Source organism: Geotrypetes seraphini, chromosome 11 (assembly GCF_902459505.1).
Source record: "Geotrypetes seraphini chromosome 11, aGeoSer1.1, whole genome shotgun sequence".
In the NCBI taxonomy this organism is placed as follows: Eukaryota; Metazoa; Chordata; class Amphibia; order Gymnophiona; family Dermophiidae; genus Geotrypetes; species Geotrypetes seraphini.
This window is the reverse complement of record NC_047094.1, coordinates 117,182,319-117,202,719: the sequence shown is the minus strand read 5'-3', so window position 1 is coordinate 117,202,719 and position 20,401 is coordinate 117,182,319. Positions and strand designations below refer to the sequence as shown.

Sequence of the window (20,401 nt, the reverse complement as noted above, 5' to 3'; positions counted from 1 at the left end):
AGTCTGACAACTGAGGAAGTCTCCCTGAACGTTGTTGACACCGACCACATGAGCCGCGGATAAGGCCAAGAGATGACGCTCCACCCATGCAAAAAGCATCCGAGCCTCCAATCCCAGCCGGGGACCCCTTGTGCCCCCTTGACGGTTGACATAGGCAACAGTCGTCGCATTGTCCGAGGACACATGGACAGCCTTCCTGTGGAGATTCACTTGGAACTGTATCAAAGCTAACCGGATCACTTGTAGCTCCAGCCAATTGATCGAGCATCGGCTCTCTCTCTGTGTCCAGTGACCCTGGACTGGGACGGACATGCAAACTGCTCCCCAACCAAAGAGACTCATGTTTGTAGTCAAGGTCACCCAATCCAAAACCCGCAGACCTGTGGAGAGAGTGACTGGGTCCAACCACCACAGCATACTGCTGCACGCCGCTGCCAACCAAGGCAGCTTCATCCCCAGTGCATCTCTTTTGGGATTCCACCTCAACAGAAGTGAAAACTGAAGAGGACACAGATGAGCTCTTGCCTATGGAATTATGTCTATGGTTGTCACCATGAGACCCAACACCTGCAGGTACTGTCAGAGCAGGGACAGCCAACATGTTCAAAATCGCATTCCTGAGTTTTAGTTTTCTGGATTCTGGAAGAAACACCCAGTTCAGACCCATGTTGAACCGGATATCCTGGGTCGGCACAAGGCAACTCTTCTTCAGATTGATCACCCATCCGAGACACTTCAGTAGAGACACCACCTGGTGAACCACCAAGCGGCCCTGCTTCCATGAGGGAGCTCTGATCAGCCAGTCGTCGAGGTACGGATGCACCAAAACACCCAGAGATCGCAGATGGGCACGCAGAGAAGCTGCAGAACAAACTGGGCAAGACAGGAAGCTCCTGGGCAGGTAGCCCAAAGGGGAGGCATCACCACTTTAAGAACGTAAGAAAGTCTGCAAACTACCCACAAGCACAAGTGCCTTCTCTTGAAGACTCGATACAAAGTGACCTACGATGATGATTGGGAAGCTAGTGGCTCTGAAATGGCTTACAAGATGGAGCGATGTCTCCTGATGCCGATGTCGATGTCTGACGACGAAGGTTTCTGATCGATGCCCATGCTAGTCCCGAACAATCTTTCCTGTTGAAGTTCCACTGGGTGTTCTGGGCAAAAGGACTTGAAGCACCAACTGCTGGGAAGAGAAGTTGACCCTGCAATACATTTTTTTAAAGCCCATTAGTGGCCTGAAAAATGGTCAAAAAGACTGCATTAGACAAAATGATGGCTGAGGAAAAATGAAGGTTTTGGCGGCTGAAGCTCCCAAGGAAAAAAAGAGAGGAAAAAATGTTCCTCTTTTTATTTTCTTTTAAAAGAAGTAAACTTAAATATAAACTAAGAAAAAAATGCGTGAGTGGGAAGGCAAATGGCAAAAAACTGAACAACGTTCAGAGACAAAACTTCTTAGCTCTATGGAAAACTAATTTTGACTTGCCTCAACCTCAAGATGTGCATCCTCATTGAGGTCACCTTCTTCGGGGCAAGCCGCGACACCGATAGTACTGGCAGATAAGCCAGAGGTACCATTGCTTTCTTTCTGGGTACAGCTCAATGCGCTGTTCTGAAAGGATTTGTTTATGTTTATTAAAAACTTTATATACCGCATAATAGCCAAAAAAAGGATCCAAGCGGTTTACAATATATATTTAAAAACAATTAGGAAAAGAACTCCATTCAAGAATTGTAATGTCATCTGCATAGCTATAGGACATGATGCCTTGTTTGTCCAGGTGGGTGCCGAGGGAGGCAGTGTAGAGGTTGAAGAGAGTAAGGGCTAGTGGGGATCCTTGGGTACGCCGCAGGGGTTGGCCCAGGGATCTGATTTTTCTTTATCTAATTTTACTCTGTATGTTCTGGATTTCAGGAATCCTTCAAACCAAGATTATACTTTATCTGTGATACCTATTGTGTCTAAAATTTGAAGTAGGATGGTATGGTCCACCAGGTTGAATGCTGCGGTCAGATCCAGTTGTATGAGCATCATTTTTTTCCCCTGTGCTGAGGTGTTGTCTTGCTGTGTCCATGAGGGATCCTAGTAGTGTCTCTGTGCTGAAGTTGGATCTGAAGCCAGATTGCATGGGGTGAAGTATGTTGTGGTCTTCTAGATAATTGGTGAGGAGTTTAGCTACTAGCCCTTCTATTATTTTGATATAGAGCGGTATCGAGGCAATGGGTCTGTAGTTGGAAGGTTGGTGTGTTGGTCCTTTTGGGTCTTTTAGGATCGGGGTGATGATGATTTCGCTAAGTTCAGTTGGGAAAAGGCCGTTAGTGAGCATAGTTTGTATCCACTGTAGGAGAAGAGCTCGGTATTCTGTTCTGGAAGTTTTTAGGAGATAAGGTGGACAGTGGATGAGGTCACAGGATGCATGGCTGTACTTTTTGTAGAATTTGTTGAGTTCGGGCCATTGTATGTGGACAGTGGATGAGGTCACAGGATGCGTGGCTGTACTTTTTGTAGAATTTGTTGAGTTCGGTCCATTGTATGTTGGAAAAGTGGGACCATATTCTGTCTGCTGCGGTAGAATTTTTTTCTGTGGGGTATATTGTGCATTCAATATAGTGGGTTGTGGTGTCATTTAGGGTAGCTCTGGCATTTGTAATTTTGTTCTGGAAGTGTTCTGCTAGTAGGGTAGCTGAGGGGGGGGTATTGTTCATGGTCAGGTAGGATTTTGTGTCAGTTAGGACTTAAGAACATAAGCAATGCCTCTGCTGGGTCAGACCTGAGGTCCATCGTGCCCAGCAGTCCGCTCACACGGCGGCCCAACAGGTCCAGGACCTGTGCAGTAATCCTCTATCTATACCCCTCTATCCCCTTTTCCAGCAGGAAATTGTCCAATCCTTTCTTAAACCCCAGTACCGTACTCTGCCCTATTACATCCTCTGGAGGCGCATTCCAGGTGTCCACCACACGTTGGGTTAAGAAGAACTTCCTAGCATTCGTTTTGAATCTGTCTCCTTTCAACTTTTCCAAATGCCCTCTTGTTCTTTTATTTTTTGAAAGTTTGAAGAATCTGTCCCTCTCTACTCTCTTTATGCTCTTCATGATTTTGTAAGTCTCTATCATATCCCCTCTAAGTCTCCTCTTCTCTAGGGAAAAGAGACACAGTTTCTCCAATTTTTCAGCATTTGAAAGGTTTTCCATCCCTTTTATCAGACGTGTCGCTCTCCTCTGAACCCTCTCGAGTAACGCCATATCCTTCTTAAGGTATGGCGACCATTATTGGACGCAATACTCCAGATGCGGACGCACCATCGCCTGATACAACAGCAAGATAACTTCTTTCGTTCTGGTTGTAATACCCTTCTTGATTATACCTAGCATTCTATTCGCTCTCTTAGCAGCTGCTGCGCACTTTTAGGATTTGAAATAGTTTTTTGGTGTCTTGGGTTTCTGTACCTATTAGGTTGGTGTAGTGTTAATTTTTTCCAGGTAGTTTTCATATGATCTAGGTTAGTTTTTCTCCATTTTCTTTCTAGTTGTCTACATTGTCTTTTGAGTATTAGTAGTTCGTTGTCAATCCATTCGTCTTTTGAGTATTAGTATTTCGTTGTTAGATCGTCTGCTGGTTCTAGTTTTGGTTTGCAATGGGGCTAGATCATCAAGGGTGTTGGTGCTCAATTTGTCCCAATGTGAAATGAAATCCTTGGGGTTGCATTCTTGGATTGTTTTGTCTATTTTAGTCCAGAATTTGGTGGGTTCGATTTGTTTACGTGATGTGTAGGTTACTTTTTTGGCTTTTGGTGTAGTTTTGTTTTTGGTCCAGTTGATGTTGAAGGTATATGTGTAGTGGTCTGACCAGAGGGAGCGAGACCATGATCCATTGGATGTACAAATTTCTGCTCTGTATGGTTGATGGATCATGAAGGCTGCAATGTCTAATTGGTGACCTTTCTCATGCGTGGTTTGTGAGTTTAATATTTGGAAGGATAAGGCATTGAGAAATGAGAGAAAATTATCTACTTGTTTGGAAGATTGGTCTTCAAGGTGTAGGTTTAGATCTCCTAGGATTAAGTTGTATGCTGCTGTTATTGAGTTTTGATATATGAAGTCTTCAAATTCAGGTCTTACAATATTCCAGTTTCCTGGTGTTATGTAGCAGAGCATGCAGTTTAGTGTGTCTTTTAGTGCAGTTCCTGAAAATTGGCAGGCTAAAAGGTCCATGTATGGGGTGGATGTTTTTTCAGTTATATTAAGGGTTAGGGTGTCTTTGGTTAAAATTGCTAATCCTCCTCCTCTTTTTTGTCTCTGCAGACCACTGTTATTTTGTATCCCTGTGGGCAGACTTCAGTTATTCTGGGGTCCGTGTCAGAGGTTAACCAGGTTTCTGTGAGGAAGAGGCAATCCAGGTTTTCATTTATTATCCAGTTTTTAGAAGGTCTGTTTTTGGGCCTATATTTATGTGGTGCCATTTTTGTGACATATAAGGTGCCCCACTGCTCTGTTGCCATGTCTGGGTGGCCAGCCCATCACAATGCTGGCCCATCACATGTCCAAATGGTCTTGTTTTGGGCGTTTGGGACTTAGATGAATTTTGGGTTGAAAATGTGGTATAAAGAAAGATGCACTGGCGGTCTGGATGATCAATGGCCTGGACGTCCAGATAGACGATTTTTGAAAAAAAAGAAAAAAAAAATTCTAGATGTATTTTTCGAGAATGGGCATTTTTCCACTGCTGACTTTGGGCATCTAGCGCCATATGTCTGAATCGGACCTAGACCCCTCCAAGCTTCCAGAAGGGAGACTACTAGTAGTTTTTTTTGCATTGATGTGCAGTGGTACCTTAAGGCAGTGATTTACTAAAGTCTTAGAAAATTAGTTTGTAAAGGATCTACCCCTGATCATGGAGGGGATCCCTAATATACACTCAAATTTCACTATGGATGATGTTGGGTGTGAGGTGAAGAGAAAAATAAAAGAGGTTGGCTCTTAGATTTTGGGGCTGATTTCTAGATTCAGTGAAAATCTGTTGAGACTTGACTTAGAATAGCACCTAGTGCAAGTAACTGCAGTTTTGTGGGAGAGTAGTATAATGGTTAGAGTACTGTACCAGGCTTACAACAAGAAAAGCCAGGTTTAAATCTCACTGCTCGATTCTTGTGATCTTAGGCAAGTCACTTAAACTTCGAGTGCCTCAAGTACTACATAAATATTCTGATTTCCCTAGGGAGACCCTAGTATACCTGAATGTAGCTTACCTAAAGCTACTACTGAGAAAGATGTCAGCTACATTAAAAAAAAGTTTTGGCACTTACGGTAATTGGATGCATGAGGGATGAGCTCCAGCAACCTTACAACAAAACTCAAACTTTGGCACTGGCAAAATCAAATAATTGGTATACAATCTTACGCAATATTGCTCTGCAATATGTCCTCTGCCAAACCTAGCAAATGGAAGAGCGCCGAACCCTCTTCTCCACTAAAGACTTCGGATGGCAAGATTGATGAATCATCGTCGGCCTCCATAATGGAGGAACTACGCTCAATACGGGAACTATTAATCGACACCAAGCAGGAGATTTCCGAGATGAGAGATGATCTTACCAACTTCATAGAGGAACTCCTCGATGTGAAACAACACACGGATACTTTGGAAACCAGAATGCAGTTGTTGGAAGACTCATTAAAGCTTCTCCACAAACAAACGCTGCGCATCTCCCATCTTGAGGATTTGATCAACCGTGTAAAACGTAATAGTTTACGTCTTCTTGGCCTCCCTGAGGGTCGTGAAGCTTGTGATATCACAGATTTTCTGGCGGTATTACTTCCACAAATCCTTAACTACTGGCAGACACGAAGCTGGATTTCGATATGGTTTTTACGGTTACGCAATACGTGGTGAGGCACAATAAATATCCAAGGCCAATTGTCATCACATTACTGCGTCAACAGCAAGTACAAGTAATAATGCAAAAGGCAAAACTTCATTCCCGACTCTATGAAGGAAACAAACTTTTATTCATCCCAGACTTCTCCAAGGAATCTGCAAAGAAAAGAAAACAACTCCTCTCCTACAGGTCCAAACTGCTAGCCATGGGCGCAAAATTTGACATGCTATACCTTGCACGCATGAGGGTCACGCACAACAACACCAAAGACTACTTCAATCCTACGGACCTGGCTGACTTCTTAGAATCTGTGACCCCTACAGCCATTGATAAGACCTGAACTAAATTACGCTGTATTTGGTGGTAATGCTGCTCTATCACAACTGCGTTTCATTTTTAAGATGTTGCTGGGTTAATTCCTGTTTGAGCATGCTGTTTTCCATTAATACCTTTCATTAGTGCTCACACTGAGTTTACTGTATCTGATGGTGTCCTTTTAAAATAATCATTTGTTAGCTGGTTGCCCTGCTCTCATAATGTCCTTTTCCTCCGCTTACTAACCCTTAGAGTGGTGTGAGTTTTTTCTCTTTCTAATGTTTTTTCATCGCTTGTAGGAACACTTGTTAATCTCTGGCATGTTCCTTTTATCTTTTCTTCTTCCCTTTTTCTTTTATTATTTTTCTCCTCTCACTGTGCTTCTGGCTGTTGCAATGCTGGTAACGCATGTTCAATTTTTGGTGTCAGTTTCACTTAACTATTCACATTCTCATCAGGAGCTTTCAATGCTGAACATAAGTGATAATTCTGGTACTATCTTACTATATTTTGACCAGGTTGCTTCTGTATTATTGCAATCTTATGCCATATGCTTGAATATATATAATAAGATTTTCTCCTTCTCTATACAATTCATATTATTAGTCATATGTGTTGGTTTGAACATGCTGCTGCAGATACTGTATGTTAGGTGGCATTATAAACCACAAACTCTGCCCTTGCTTACTAATGCCTACCTACAAGGTGTGTTTTTTGTGTTTTTTTCCCCTGCTATCCTGGTTATACAAACTGTTAATCCTTAGACCATTCTAGCACATTCTTGCATACGAATTCATGTGTTAATTATCATCTCCTCATCTTGTGTTATTATCACCTCACTATGTCTCTTCTCCTGGATGCTTTATTAGTGATCTGCCTTTCTGCGCCAAGTGGGTATACAATATTGAGCCTCCCTCTCCCTTACATGCAGCTATTATCCCACTTCAAATGTTATATCTATTGTGCCTGCTGACATGTCTATAAAATGCTTTTCTATGAATGTAAAAGGGTTCAATAACCCAATCAAATGAAACAAAATTCTAAAATACACAGATCAATATTGTCCTGACGTTTTCTATCAAGAAACACATCTTACAGCAACTGAGTCTCTCAAAATATCTCCCAAATGGGCATACTCGCCCCTTTTTTCACCAGCGATAGCAGGCGCAGATCAGATATTAAGATACTGTCTCCTACTACAGACACCATGGGCAGGTGGATAAAAGTGGATTTATCAATTGATTCATCCCTTCTCATTGTGATTAATATTTACGTTCCAAACATAGATGACCCAAGCTTTTCCGTTGCTATAACTGACCTGATATCCTCCCTCGGAAACACTCCCTGTGTTTTAGGAGGGGATTTTAATCAGATATTAGATCCAAATATAGATAGAAAGTCACGAGTGAAATATCGCACAACTAAATCCTGGCAAAGTATACAAGACCTAATGTGCCAAATGAAGCTCATTGATGCATGGAGACTTCTACATCAAAAAGAATCCACGTTTACGTTCTATTCACCCCCACATTCCTCATACTCCAGAATTGACTATTTTTTGACTAGTTACTCTCTATCTGCACAGGTTGAGTCAGCAGAAATCAATCCTATCACAATTTCTGACCATGCCGCAATATTGATCACCTTTAAAGGGATGGGCTCATCACGCGCTCAGAGGCTATGGAGATTCAACTCTTTTCTCTTCTATCCGATTCATCATTTATTGAGTATACTAATAAAAATAGCAGAGAATTTTTTGTCAACAACAAAGTCGAAGACACCTCATGGCAATGTACATGGGATGCATTCAAGTCGTACATAACGGGTACTATCATTGCCTATGTATCAAATAAAATCAAAACTGATAAATTGTCTCTTCACCTCCTAGAACAACATATCAAGGAAAATGAACGTTTACACCTAGCAGACTTGAACAATCTGGGTATTCGAACTAAGCTGCATAAATTGAGATATGAATACAATCTTCTTCTTAGCTCTACAGCCTCAAAAGAATTCTTTCTGAAATCTGCTCATTATTACTCATCGATGAACAAATGTGGTCATCACCTGGCTACCTACCTCAAACTACGCTCTGAAAAGACCACGATTCCAGCGATCAAGGACGCTTCTGGAAAGTTGTTATTAAACACAAAAGACATCTGCTCTCATTTTCACGCTTTCTACAAAGACTTATATACCTCTGAAACTCCTAATACAGAACTATTCAATTCATTTCTCCAGGACTTACCTCATCCAGTGCTTAATGAAGAGGAACAGTGGATTTTATCAGTACCAATCTCACAATCTCAAATAGAAGAGGCTCTTCTTTCTATGGCCAAGCAGAAATCGCCTGGCCCTGACGGCCTTACAACGGAATTCTATGTCACTTTTCGGGATGCCATCCTTCCTTTCCTAACAGACTACTTTTCACATCTGTCCATCTCTGGAACAGCATCTGGTTCTTTCACTGAAGCCTTAACCATCGTACTGCTTAAACCTGATAAAGATCCCCTGCAAGTGCACAACTACAGACCACTCTCATTAATAAATGTAAATGCCAAAATCTATGCCAAACTCCTTGCAATGAGACTGAATTCTGTTCTCTCCGACATTATTAACACGGATCAAAATGGTTTCATGATAGGTAGAGTGCCAAGTGACAACACAATACTTTTTACACATGTTATCCTTCAAGCTCAAAAATGCCAGGTGCCTATGGTCGCTATGGCTCTAGATGCGGAAAAGGCGTTCGATTGTGTTGAATGGGCCTTTCTTTTCAAAGCAATGAGATGGTTTGGCATTCCTGAAGTGTTTATCAAAATGGTAGGAGTACTTTATTCAAATCCATCTACTAAACTCCGAATTAATTATATATTTTCTGCCCCCTTTTAGCCATCAAGGGGTACCAGACAAGGATGTCCACTATCGCCTTTATTGTTCAACTTGGCGCTAGAACCTCTGTTGATTGCCATAAGACACAACCCGAACATCTATGGTCTCCAATTAGATGATCTGTCTATCAAACTCTCTGCGTACGCTGATGATGTTTTGATATATGCTTCACTTAACTCTATTCCACACATCTTACAAACAATCAAACAATATGCTCAGATCTCTGGTTACAAACTCAATATCTCAAAAACTGAGGTTATGCCACTTAACTTTCCGTGTAGTGACATTCTCACTCACCATAACCTCAAATATACTCCAACTAAATTGAGATATTTAGGAGTCTTTTTTGGCACTGATATTGCAGAAATACAGAATTATACCACTGACCGCATATTCCAAATAATCAAAGTTTTAACTGAATAATGGTCCCCGTTGAAATTGTCTTGGTGGGGTCGCCTAAACTCAATTAAAATGGTGATATCGCTGAAGATAACTTATCTCCTATCCATGCTTCCTTTGCTTCCTTTTCTTCTTCCCCCTACAACTTATGCCAAGATTGAATCTAAACTAACACAGTTCCTATGGAATAATAAAGTCCCCCGCATAGCACTGAAGAAATTGAAATGTTCAAGAGAAAATGGAGGTGTAAACTTTCCTAGTATGTATGATTATCACATAGCCTTCTTGGCTAAACAAGGTTCTCGTTGGCTTCTGGAACCCAATCAGCAGACCTATCCCACATGGCTAAAATTGAAGCATAAATTGGTAGAGAAAGATCGATTATATTATTTGACTTTTTTACCTACCACTAATATTAAAGTTGACAATGTTATCATACGCTCGACTAGATCTGCCTTACTAGAAATAGACATCTCAGAAATTAAATGGAATTCTACATATCTGATTCCGATATGGCATAATCCTCAGATGAAGATACAGGGCCAGCACATAGAATGGAAAACATGGATTAAGGCTGGTATTTGGTCTCTTACTCAGATAAAGATATTATTATCAAAGATTGTCTTCCCCAAGGATTCAAGATCTTATCCCTAGCCAGAACTTGGGGAAGGGGTGGAGGACTTGCAATAATCTACAGAGACCATCTAAACTGCACCACTCTCAACTCCAAATCTTCTCCCAACTCAGAAACACTAGCCATCTCACTAACCTCAAAGTCATTGGCCTCCTCCCTAACAATCACACTGTTCTATATCCCACCCAATAAATGGACTTTAGCCAAGGAGGACTTCGCAGAATGCCTACTAACTAACTCATTAGCAAGTCCATACAACCTATTATGCGGAGACATCAACATTCACCTGGAGCAGACAGACCAGCCAGATATATCAGACTTCTGGTCACTAATCTCCCAACTAGGATACTTCAAACCCCCGCCCACCAAAACCCACGAAAGAGGCCACCAACTAGACCTGGTGACATTCGCCACCAATGAGCAAACCGATCCCAAATTCCTCTGGAACCAAGACAACTGGTCTGACTCCCTATGGTCCGACCATAAACTATACAGCTTTTCCATTCACGGCCAACAAAAAACCACCAAAAACAGCAAAAAAAGAAACACCAAAACTCACACCTCCAGAGGTAAGATCGACCCGGTCGAATTCTGGTCCCACTATGAAACCACTGTTAAACAAAATGAAGAACTAGACCAACTTATGACCTCCTGGATCAAATTCTCACAGATCTTAGATGTAAACAAGGACAAAATCAACAAAATAACAAAATTCCAGTGATATAGAATATGCTGATATGGGGTGTCAGATTGACCACTTGAAGTGAAAAACACCTCAAAGGTCTGTCAATTCTTCATTTATCCCCTATATCTTTATCATAGTGATATTTTTTTGTACTTTTTTTGCGTTCATTTTTTTATATACTTTTATACTTAAATGCAATTTTCAACTATTCAAAATAAGTTACCTTTTACTATATAACTTAGCTTCTTTCAATTAGTTATTTAGGTCATGTTGTTTTGGATATGCTTTCTCCAGCGTTCAAAGTAGAACGCTCTCCTCTGCCAACGCGTTTCGCCGATCTTTATCAAGGCATGGGGCTCTAGGGAAAGCATACTATTAAAACCTACCATTAAAAACTTGAAAATTACTATTCAGTTACTATATTGAAAAACGTTATCATCAAGCACATACCTGTATCATTAAATGTTCCTAACTTTTGTGTAGGTTTTGGTAGGTTTTAATAGTATGCTTTGTGTGTTTTCCCTAGAGCCCCATGCCTTGATAAAGATCGGCGAAACGCGTTGGCAGAGGGGAGCGTTCTACTTTGAACGCTGGAGAAAGCATATCCAAAACAACATGATCTAAATAACTAATTGAAAGAAGCTAAGTTACCTTTTACTATATAACTTATTTTGAATAGTTGAAAATTGCATTTAAGTATAAAAGTATATAAAAAAATGAACGCTCCTGGATCAAAGACAGCACAAACATTCTAGATGAAATTGCCCCCATAAAAACACGTAGAATCAGAACTCCAAATCAAGAGGGATGGTTTGACTCAGAGCTACTACTGCTAAAAAAGGACCTTAGAAAATTAGAAAGAATTTGGATTAAATCTGGAACCCAGGAGCACAGAGTAGCATGGAGACTCAAACTAAAAAACTACAAAAACCTCATCACAGAAAAACAAAAAAATTTCTACGCCCACAAAATCAGAAATGTCACAATCAACAGTAGCAACCTCTTTAAACTGGTTAACGACCTCTACAACCTAGAGACACTCACCGATAACCATGATGACGAATCTTCATTAACCGCTAACACCCTAGCAGACTTCTTCAACTCTAAGACACAGAAACTAAGATCATCGTTAACTTCCTCCCCCAACCCCCACGGGGACTTCCCAATCCTACCAGACACAGACAGGACTACACGAGACCCAGGGTCCAGAACGGACCTAAGTTGGAATCAATTCACTACCATCGACTGGCACACCTTCAACAAATACTTTAACAAATACACCAACTCCTTCTGCAGACTGGATACCTGCCCCCCACACATTCTGAAAACAGCTCCGATCCACTTCAAAGCCAATATGCTGGCTTGGACAAACCGCCTTCTATCCACAGGGAGCTTTCCAGTAGAACAGGGCCACATTTCGATAACCCCAATCATAAAAAAACACAAAACAACCACCCAATTCACCGTCTAATTACAGACCAATTGCAAGTATCCCACTATTTACCAAAATAACTGAAGGGGTGGTAAACACCGAGCTAACCACATATCTGGAAAAATTCAACATCCTAAATGAAAATCAATCAGGTTTCCGCTCTGATCACAGTACCGAAACCATCATAGCCTCTTTACTAGACAACTTACACACACTCTTTAGCCAGGACTCCAGCGCATTGATCGCAACTCGCATCGAGCGCAACTCGACCTGAGCAGTGCTTTCGACTTAGTCGACCACAACATTCTCTTAGACTGCCTTGCATTCATCGGCATCTCCGGCCAGGTCCTCAACTGGTTCCAGGGATTCCTAAGAAACAGATCATACCGAGTATTTAAGAATGACTCCTATTCATACAGCTGGGAAAACTCCTGTGGGGTTCCGCAGGGCTCCCCCCTGTCCCCCACCCTGTTTAATGTCTACCTTGCCTCCCTGGGTAATCTTCTGCATAGCCACAAACTCAAATTCTTCATCTACGCTGATGACATCACAATAGTCATCCCGCTATCCAGCTTCACACCAGAATTCCTCACCTCCCTCTCAAATACACTCAACCAGATAGAACTTTGGATGCAATCCTACAGACTGAAACTAAACCCCAACAAAACAAAATTTTTCCTGGCTAGCCCCAAAGACAAAATCACAGACACCACAATTCAAGTAAAAGGATCGACCTTTCCCCTCGAACAAACCCTAAAAATACTAGGAGTCACACTGGACAAACACCTAACCCTGGAGAAGCATACCGACACTACAGTTAGGAAAAGCATCTCGGTGCTCTGGAAATTATGCACCATAAAAAAATATTTTGACGACACGTCATTCCGCCTCCTAGTGCAATCCTCCGTTCTCAGCATACTGGACTATTGTAATATCATTTACCTGAGCTCCACGAAGAAAACTACCAGAAGACTCAGAATGATCCAAAACACCGCTGTCCGCCTTATATTCGGCTTGAAAAAATGGGACCATGTTACCCCTTTCTACCACAAACTTCATTGGCTACCATTGGAATCCAGAGTCCTATTTAAATTTGCCTGTTTTTGCTACAAAACAGTATTCGGCCTAGCCCCAAACTACATCAACCCACACTTCATCCTGAATCACAGAAACAAGAACTCCCGCAGAATCCAGTTATTTGCTTTCCCCTCCCTAAAACTCTGTCACTCCAACAAATTCTTCGGCAAAACCCTCGCCTTTCAGGCCGCCAAGCTAAACCCATGGATAACCCAATTAATCCTCGAGGCTCCAACCTACCTCAGCTTTAGAAAACTACTCAAAACACACCTCTTCCAACGCCACGACACTTAAAGGCCCCCTCCCCAAAGAATCCCCCCTCCCCCCTTTTTCTTCCAACTCACCCCACCCCCACCCCCCCGATCCACCTTATCCTACTCCCTTATTTCATCTTCTCCGTTGCCTGCACCCCTGCTCATTTTAACACCTAACTCTATGCAATTCTGTTCAGTTATTACTTAACTGCATATAACTATGTTTAATTAATGTGATCCGCATGTAACGATGCATGTAACTATATTTAATTAATGTAAATCTGTTCAACTAATTCTTAACTGCATGTAATCCATGTTTAACTAATGTGAACCGCCTAGAACTCACTGGGTATGGCGGTATATAAGAATAAAGTTAAAAGTTATTACTCATTTATTGCAAGACAATAAATTAACAGACTTTGCTTCACTTATAACCAAATATGATCTCCCCTCTACCCAATTCTTTCAATGGCACCAGTTACACCATTGCCTTCAATCCCTTATGTCTAGAGTCCCCTTAACTTTAGCTACTCCTTCAATACTTCAATGGTGTGAGCTCTTCGGCTCGAATAAGGGTGAAGCCTCGACCTGGTATAAGCTCCTCAAGAAATCAAAATATGCACCTCCTTATGCGCTATACGACATTTGGTCTAGAGACACATCCTTTGACCTTAATGCAACTGAATGGAGAAACCTTTGGCTCAGCTCTGCTAGCTCACTACAATCTGCGGCAACTAAACAATTGACTGTTTCTCATCATAGAGCTTATTGGACTCCCTACAAACTTTCTAATGTCTCTTCATCTACTTCCAATATATGTTGGTCTTGCAATGAATGTATAGATACCCTAGATAATATGCTATTCTGTTGTAAACGCCTTCAACATTACTGGTCGGAAATCTGGAATACGATTGGTAACATACTTCCCATTACTGACAGCCTTTCCTATTCTATGATAATGTTTGGGAGAATAGCTTCAAGTACAATATTGGATAAATACAATGTGAGACTACTTAAGGCCTTATTACTGATTGCTTTTAAAACCATATTGTCCCACTGGAAAGACTTCTCCTTGAACTATAATGAATGGTGGAATACTGTCTGTCTGTTTGCCAATTACGAAAAAGCAGCAGCAGAAAGGATTAACACTTTTCCATCTTTCAATAAAGTATGGTCTAAAATATTGTCTTGCGATGCTACTGTTTGCCATTAAGCCTGGTTTTCCATGTTTCTTTTATTATGCAACATGCAATGTATGTTATATTGCTATGTAACATGCCATGTACTTTTTCACCTGCTTATCTTTCCTGCAAGCTGATGATATTCATGCATTTTCTGTTTTTCTTACCACAATGTTTTGTTTGTTTGAAAAATCTTCAATAAAAATTATTGAACAAAAAAAAAAAAGAAAGAAAGAAATGATTCACATTATTAGCATAACAACTATGAATCTTTTTCTCAAAGTGAAAGAAATTCAGTAGTTTTCATTGGATTGTGATGATCAGAATCAATTTCACAATAATGAGTTGATAGCATGACATGTGCAGTTTTGTAAATTTAAGTTGATGGTACAAAATCAGCCTTATGCTGGCAAGAGAACATCATGGACAAGGAGCATACAAAGCCAGCAGTAGTTATCTAGTCCAGGGCTGCCCAAGTCCGGTCCTCGAGATCTACTGGCAGGCCAGGTTTTCAGGATATCCGCAATGATTATGCATGAGAGAGATTTGCATACCAAGAAGGCAGTCCAGGCAAATCTCTCTCATGCATATTCATTGTGGATATCCTGAAAACCTGACCTGCCAGTAGATCTCGAGGACCGGACTTGGGCAGCCCTGATCTAGTCTTTAAGAGACCCTGTCTCTTTCCTTTTCATCCTCTTCAGGTACAACTAATACGCCTAAACAGTGAAGGGAATTTAATTGTTGTGTTGCTCCTCTTCCATGGGGGCACTACCATTTATAATTCACTAAATAATTTTCCAAATAAGCATCAATTTCCCCATAGACAATCCTTTGAAGATACTGTAGAGGTCAGTAGTGTGAGCTAGTAATTTGCTTACAGACATGAAATAGGTGTGCACTTGTAAACAATATAACTAATAAAGTGAATTTAAATAATAAACAATGTTTAAAAATCATTAAAAATGATTTTAAGAGTGCTCAGTGTGATATCTTATTCAAAACCAGCAGATTGTAAGAATGAAGATATATGATCTTTACATCATTGCACTCACCTCCCTACCAGCCCTAAACATCTTGTTGAATATAAACTGTTCAAGCAAACTTATAATAAAAGATGTATATAGATGAATACTTAGCTGAATTCACAAGATGTCAATTTGATTGAAAGATATTGTAAAGTTCACCACTCATGAATGAGTTTATTCAAAGAGTATTGTCTTTAAGGGCTGCTCGTTGATGTTAACTTATTTAGTGCAATGAATTATTCCATGTTGTTACTCCATGTTGTTATAGCTGGTTAGGAAATAGTATTGGATAAAGTGAGTCTCCACATCAACCACAAAAACCAAAATGAAAATCAACGTGTAGCTAAAACATCTTAGTCTGAAAGCTAAAGCAAAGTGTCCAACATTTCCTCATTTCCTCAACACCGATCGTGTTTCGCTTTAAATAGCATATAAGTTTGCTTGAACAGTTTATATTCAACAAGATGTTTAGGGCTGGTAGGGAGGTGAGAGCAATGATGTAAAGATCATATATCTTCATTCTTACAATCTGCTGGTTTTGAATAAGATATCACACTGAGCACTCTTAAAATCATTTTTAATGATTTTTAAACATTGTTTATTATTTAAATTCACTTTATTAGTTATATTGTTTAATTTGTGAATTGAGTTTAAAGATTTTTCTCCAACTTATTTAGATTTTGGTGCACTTGTAAACTACATATTAAGTTCTACATAAACCCTAACAAGCTTGACTTGTTTTCTCTCATTTCTACTGAGCAGATAAAGGTCTCTGGATCAATAACTTTTGCTTTAATGGTTCTACTTAGGGTTAACCTTACTGAGAAATGCATAGCCAGGATGCAAGGGGCTGCTAAGGATTTATACTGTCTTTGGATAGCAATAGAAGCAAAAGATATTGAAATTAAAATGGAAAACCACTCACATTAAACCAATTCAAGATGTTGCAATCTATACAGTCCTTAAAGTACAAATATGATTCTAATAATTTCTGAATCACTAAATCCAGCCTAGTTTTTTCACTTCCAGTAACTTGAGTGCTTTTGGTGTCTGTAGTCTCAGTGAAGAGACTCAAAAAGATAACTGGAAATTGATTTAGTTTTAAATATCAAGTCACCTTCTTGTCATTTACCTTCCCAGGCACTGCATCTCTTAACACCAAGGACAAGTCACCCAGACACAGACAAGTAATTTACAGTTTATGGAAAAGTTCACAGATATATCATGAGGCCAGAACCAATAGAGCTGTGGTATTAAAATCAAGTCAGATTCCTAATCTTAAAACATTATATAGTCCAGAGAGTACAGCTTCTAATGGTTTACTACATTAGAGACATATACTAGCAGCTATGAGTAAAATTGGTACTATGTGAAATTTAAACAAAACAAGGCAAGATGGACTATTCCTTTCAGAAACTGAAGCATCTCTGTAAAAAAGAAGTCCATTGGAAATATGTGCAGCAGCTTCTATCATGTTTTAATAAAATCACTCAAGGCTGGACATTTGCTTGTGTAATGCTGCTCTGCCAAAAAGAGGTACTTTTCCTCTTACTGTACAGAAAACACAAGACCAAACATAATGCTTTGTTTCTTTCCTTTCTATCCTCATCAGTTACAGAACCACAGAATAACTCCCAGCTGAAATGCAAGTTTTAAGGCTCTTCTCCATCATGCAATTTCAATAACTTCCAGGATGATGAATGCTTCTATGACACCTTGGTGTTACTTGCAAAATATAACAGCCACTTATTGATGTGTGCAGCTGTGGGAACTAAACAGACCAGAGCGCAGATGCAGGCTGAAGTTTGCTAGACATACATGGCTCTAGACATAACAAAACCCTTGTCTTCCTGACAGGAAACAGAGGCTGGGTATGACAATTCATTATAAATAGGGTTGATCTGCTCCAGATAGTCATCATCCATGTTGGGGTTGGGCATGCACCGGAAATCCATGCAATCCTCAGTTATCAGCACCTCTCGGTATTTGAGATGTTCCTGCAGGCAGGTAGCAGAAAATTATGAAAAAACAAGGAGATGCCTCTTCAAATACAACACTCACAAGATACCAAAGCTCCCCCATCCACCCCCAAAAGAGCTATATCTGCCACTTTCCAGCTCCCTTACTTTATGAACAGTGATTAACTGTACGATGAGAGTAAAATGTGCCTAGCTAGATTCTATGCTGTCTTCTATATTTTTACTGTAATAAGTCCTGGAATTCCTCGAATCTTAGTACCACCAGACCCACCCAAAAATCAAAACTATCCTTCCCCTCATTAAAAGGCATTTCCCACCCAGGAAAACTGGGGACTTCCCTCCTCCTCAGATTCACCGAGCTCTGGAATAACCTTACCTCCCCTCTTCGGAACCTGAGTGCTCTCCAACCCTTCCGTAAACATCTGAAAACCTGGCTTTTCCCAAAAATTTAATCACTCCCTCCTCATCTGTCATCCTAGCTCTTTAACATTCTTCTTTCCTCCGATCTTCATCTAACCCTTTCTCTGGAGTTCCTTTCTGATTACAATCCCTGTAAACCGTGCTGAGCTCTATCACCATGGAGATGGCGCGGTATACAAACCTAAGGTTTAGTTTAGTTTAAGTTAATCTCATACTCTGAGTCAACTTCTTCCCACTGGCACTTTAAATAGGAGGATGAAGGTCTCCCACCCACAGTATTCCACTCTCATTTCTTTTTTATTCTTACTACTACTAATCTTAGAACTTACAATCTAATCAAAACAGACAAGACAAGCAGGAGTTAGGGAATTTTTAAAGCAAACAAAGAAAAGGTCACCAAATTTCTCACAGAGGGAATGATAAAACACACATTAAATATAAGGGGTCAAGAATGTCTCTCCGTCTGGCTGACAAGTGACAAAATAACTAAAATTTAACAGACTGGAATCAAATTTAGTATGAAGAAGAAATATGGGGAAAATAAATATAAAAATCAAACATGGGTCAGCTCAGACTGGAGGTTCCAGAGAAATTAAGCCCCCCCTCCAAAAAAATGGCCCAATGCATCTTTATGACAGAGGCAGTTAAGAGTACAGCGTCTGCAGTGTACAATAATTCACCGTAACATAGTCACAAACAAAAAGTAAACTCCAGAAATGCACATATACACAACACCCAGACTTAGATGTGCACACTCACACAAAACAAAGCCTAGACACATGCATACAGAATTTAAGAACTGTCATACTGGGTCAAATGAAAGGTCCAGCAAGCCCAATATACTGTTTTCAACACTAGTCCATCCACATCATATGTACTTTGCAGGATCTTGAAGAGGAAAGAGTCCATGCTTAAATTTAGAGCAGATAAAGTAGGATGGGCAGTGTTGTTGATTTTTTTTTTTTAATTGCACCTCGTACTGTTACAGCGTATTGCAAAGTATGGCTATATATTTTTGTCAACCAGTGTGGCTCTGTTGCACCTTTCCTAGTGATATTTGGCAGTAGCAGTTGTTCAGTTGTGAGCCTTTGCCGGGCTCCAGATTGCCTGTTCTCACTGTTTCCTCCAAATAATGGGTGGAGGTTTTCCTCAGCATTTTTTTAGAGCACCATTTCATTTTGCCATTTATCTGGGAACCATTAAGAGGGGTGCTATAAGTGTATGCTCTTTATGGTGCATTTTTTCCAAGTTCTTTCATTATTGTTTTTCAAATTATATTTTCTTTTTTGTTACATTTTTTGGTGCTTGACGCATTTTCCAAATGGCTATGTCCTTTGTTTTATTCAATGTATGACTTAGATTTAGAAAAGGAAGCAAAAAGAGCCAAACAAAAGACCCAGCATGGATAACTAAAGAAGTGAAGAAAGCGATAGGCAATAAGAAAAATTCATTCCGGAAATCGAAAAAGGACAAAACTGGTGAGAACTGGAAAGAGCACAGGAAGCATCAAAAAGAATGTCACCTCATGGTTAGAAGAGCAAAAAGAGAATATGAAGAGAAGCTAGCCAGGGAAGCAGGAAATTTTAGACCGTTCTTCAGATATGTTAAAGGGAAGCAGCCGGCAAGGGAAGAGGTGGGTCCCCTAGATGACGGAGATAGGAAAGGAGTGGCGAAGGAGGAAAAAGAAGTGGCGGACAGACTAAACATGTTTTTTTTCGTCAGTATTTACAAAGGAGGACGCATCCAATGTGCCGGAACCTGAAAAAATCTTTTTTTTTTTTATTCTTTATTCATTTTCAAATTTACAGTAAGTGTAACAATATATCCAAACAAATTAACAATAAATATAACACTTAATAATCATCAATGGTACAAATAATATGCTCTTATCTCCCACCCTGCCCACCCATTCTTATCATATAATCAATACCTTATACAATATGTAACAATAAATTTACCCTCCCCTCCCCCCCTCACAATTAAATTTGTAAATTTAAGGGGAAAAAAAAAAATAAAATGTCATCTAATCGGTACAATACTTTGTAAATGGCTCCCACACATCCTGAAATTTCCTGAAAAAACCGTACTGTATTGCAATAAATCTTTCCATTTTATAAACATGACAAAAGGAAATCTACCAGAAATTATAATTTAATCTACTCCAATTTTTCCAATTATACGTAATTTGTTGAATGGCAACCCCAGTCATTATAAGTAATAATTTATTA

At 40.1% G+C, this 20,401-nt stretch overlaps 1 protein-coding gene across 3 annotated transcripts in view; it reads right to left on the bottom strand.

Moving 5' to 3' along the window:
* Positions 1–16,952: 16,952 nt before the first annotated feature.
* Positions 16,953–20,401, bottom strand: part of LOC117369007 (nectin-2-like) — a 162,866-nt gene continuing 159,417 nt past the window's right edge. For all 3 annotated transcript variants that reach the window (XM_033962879.1, XM_033962881.1, XM_033962882.1), the window contains exon 9: positions 16,953–17,771. In XM_033962879.1, coding sequence (XP_033818770.1) covers positions 17,583–17,771 — 189 coding nt within the window. In that variant the 3' untranslated portion in view covers positions 16,953–17,582. The remainder of the gene's footprint in view (positions 17,772–20,401) is intronic.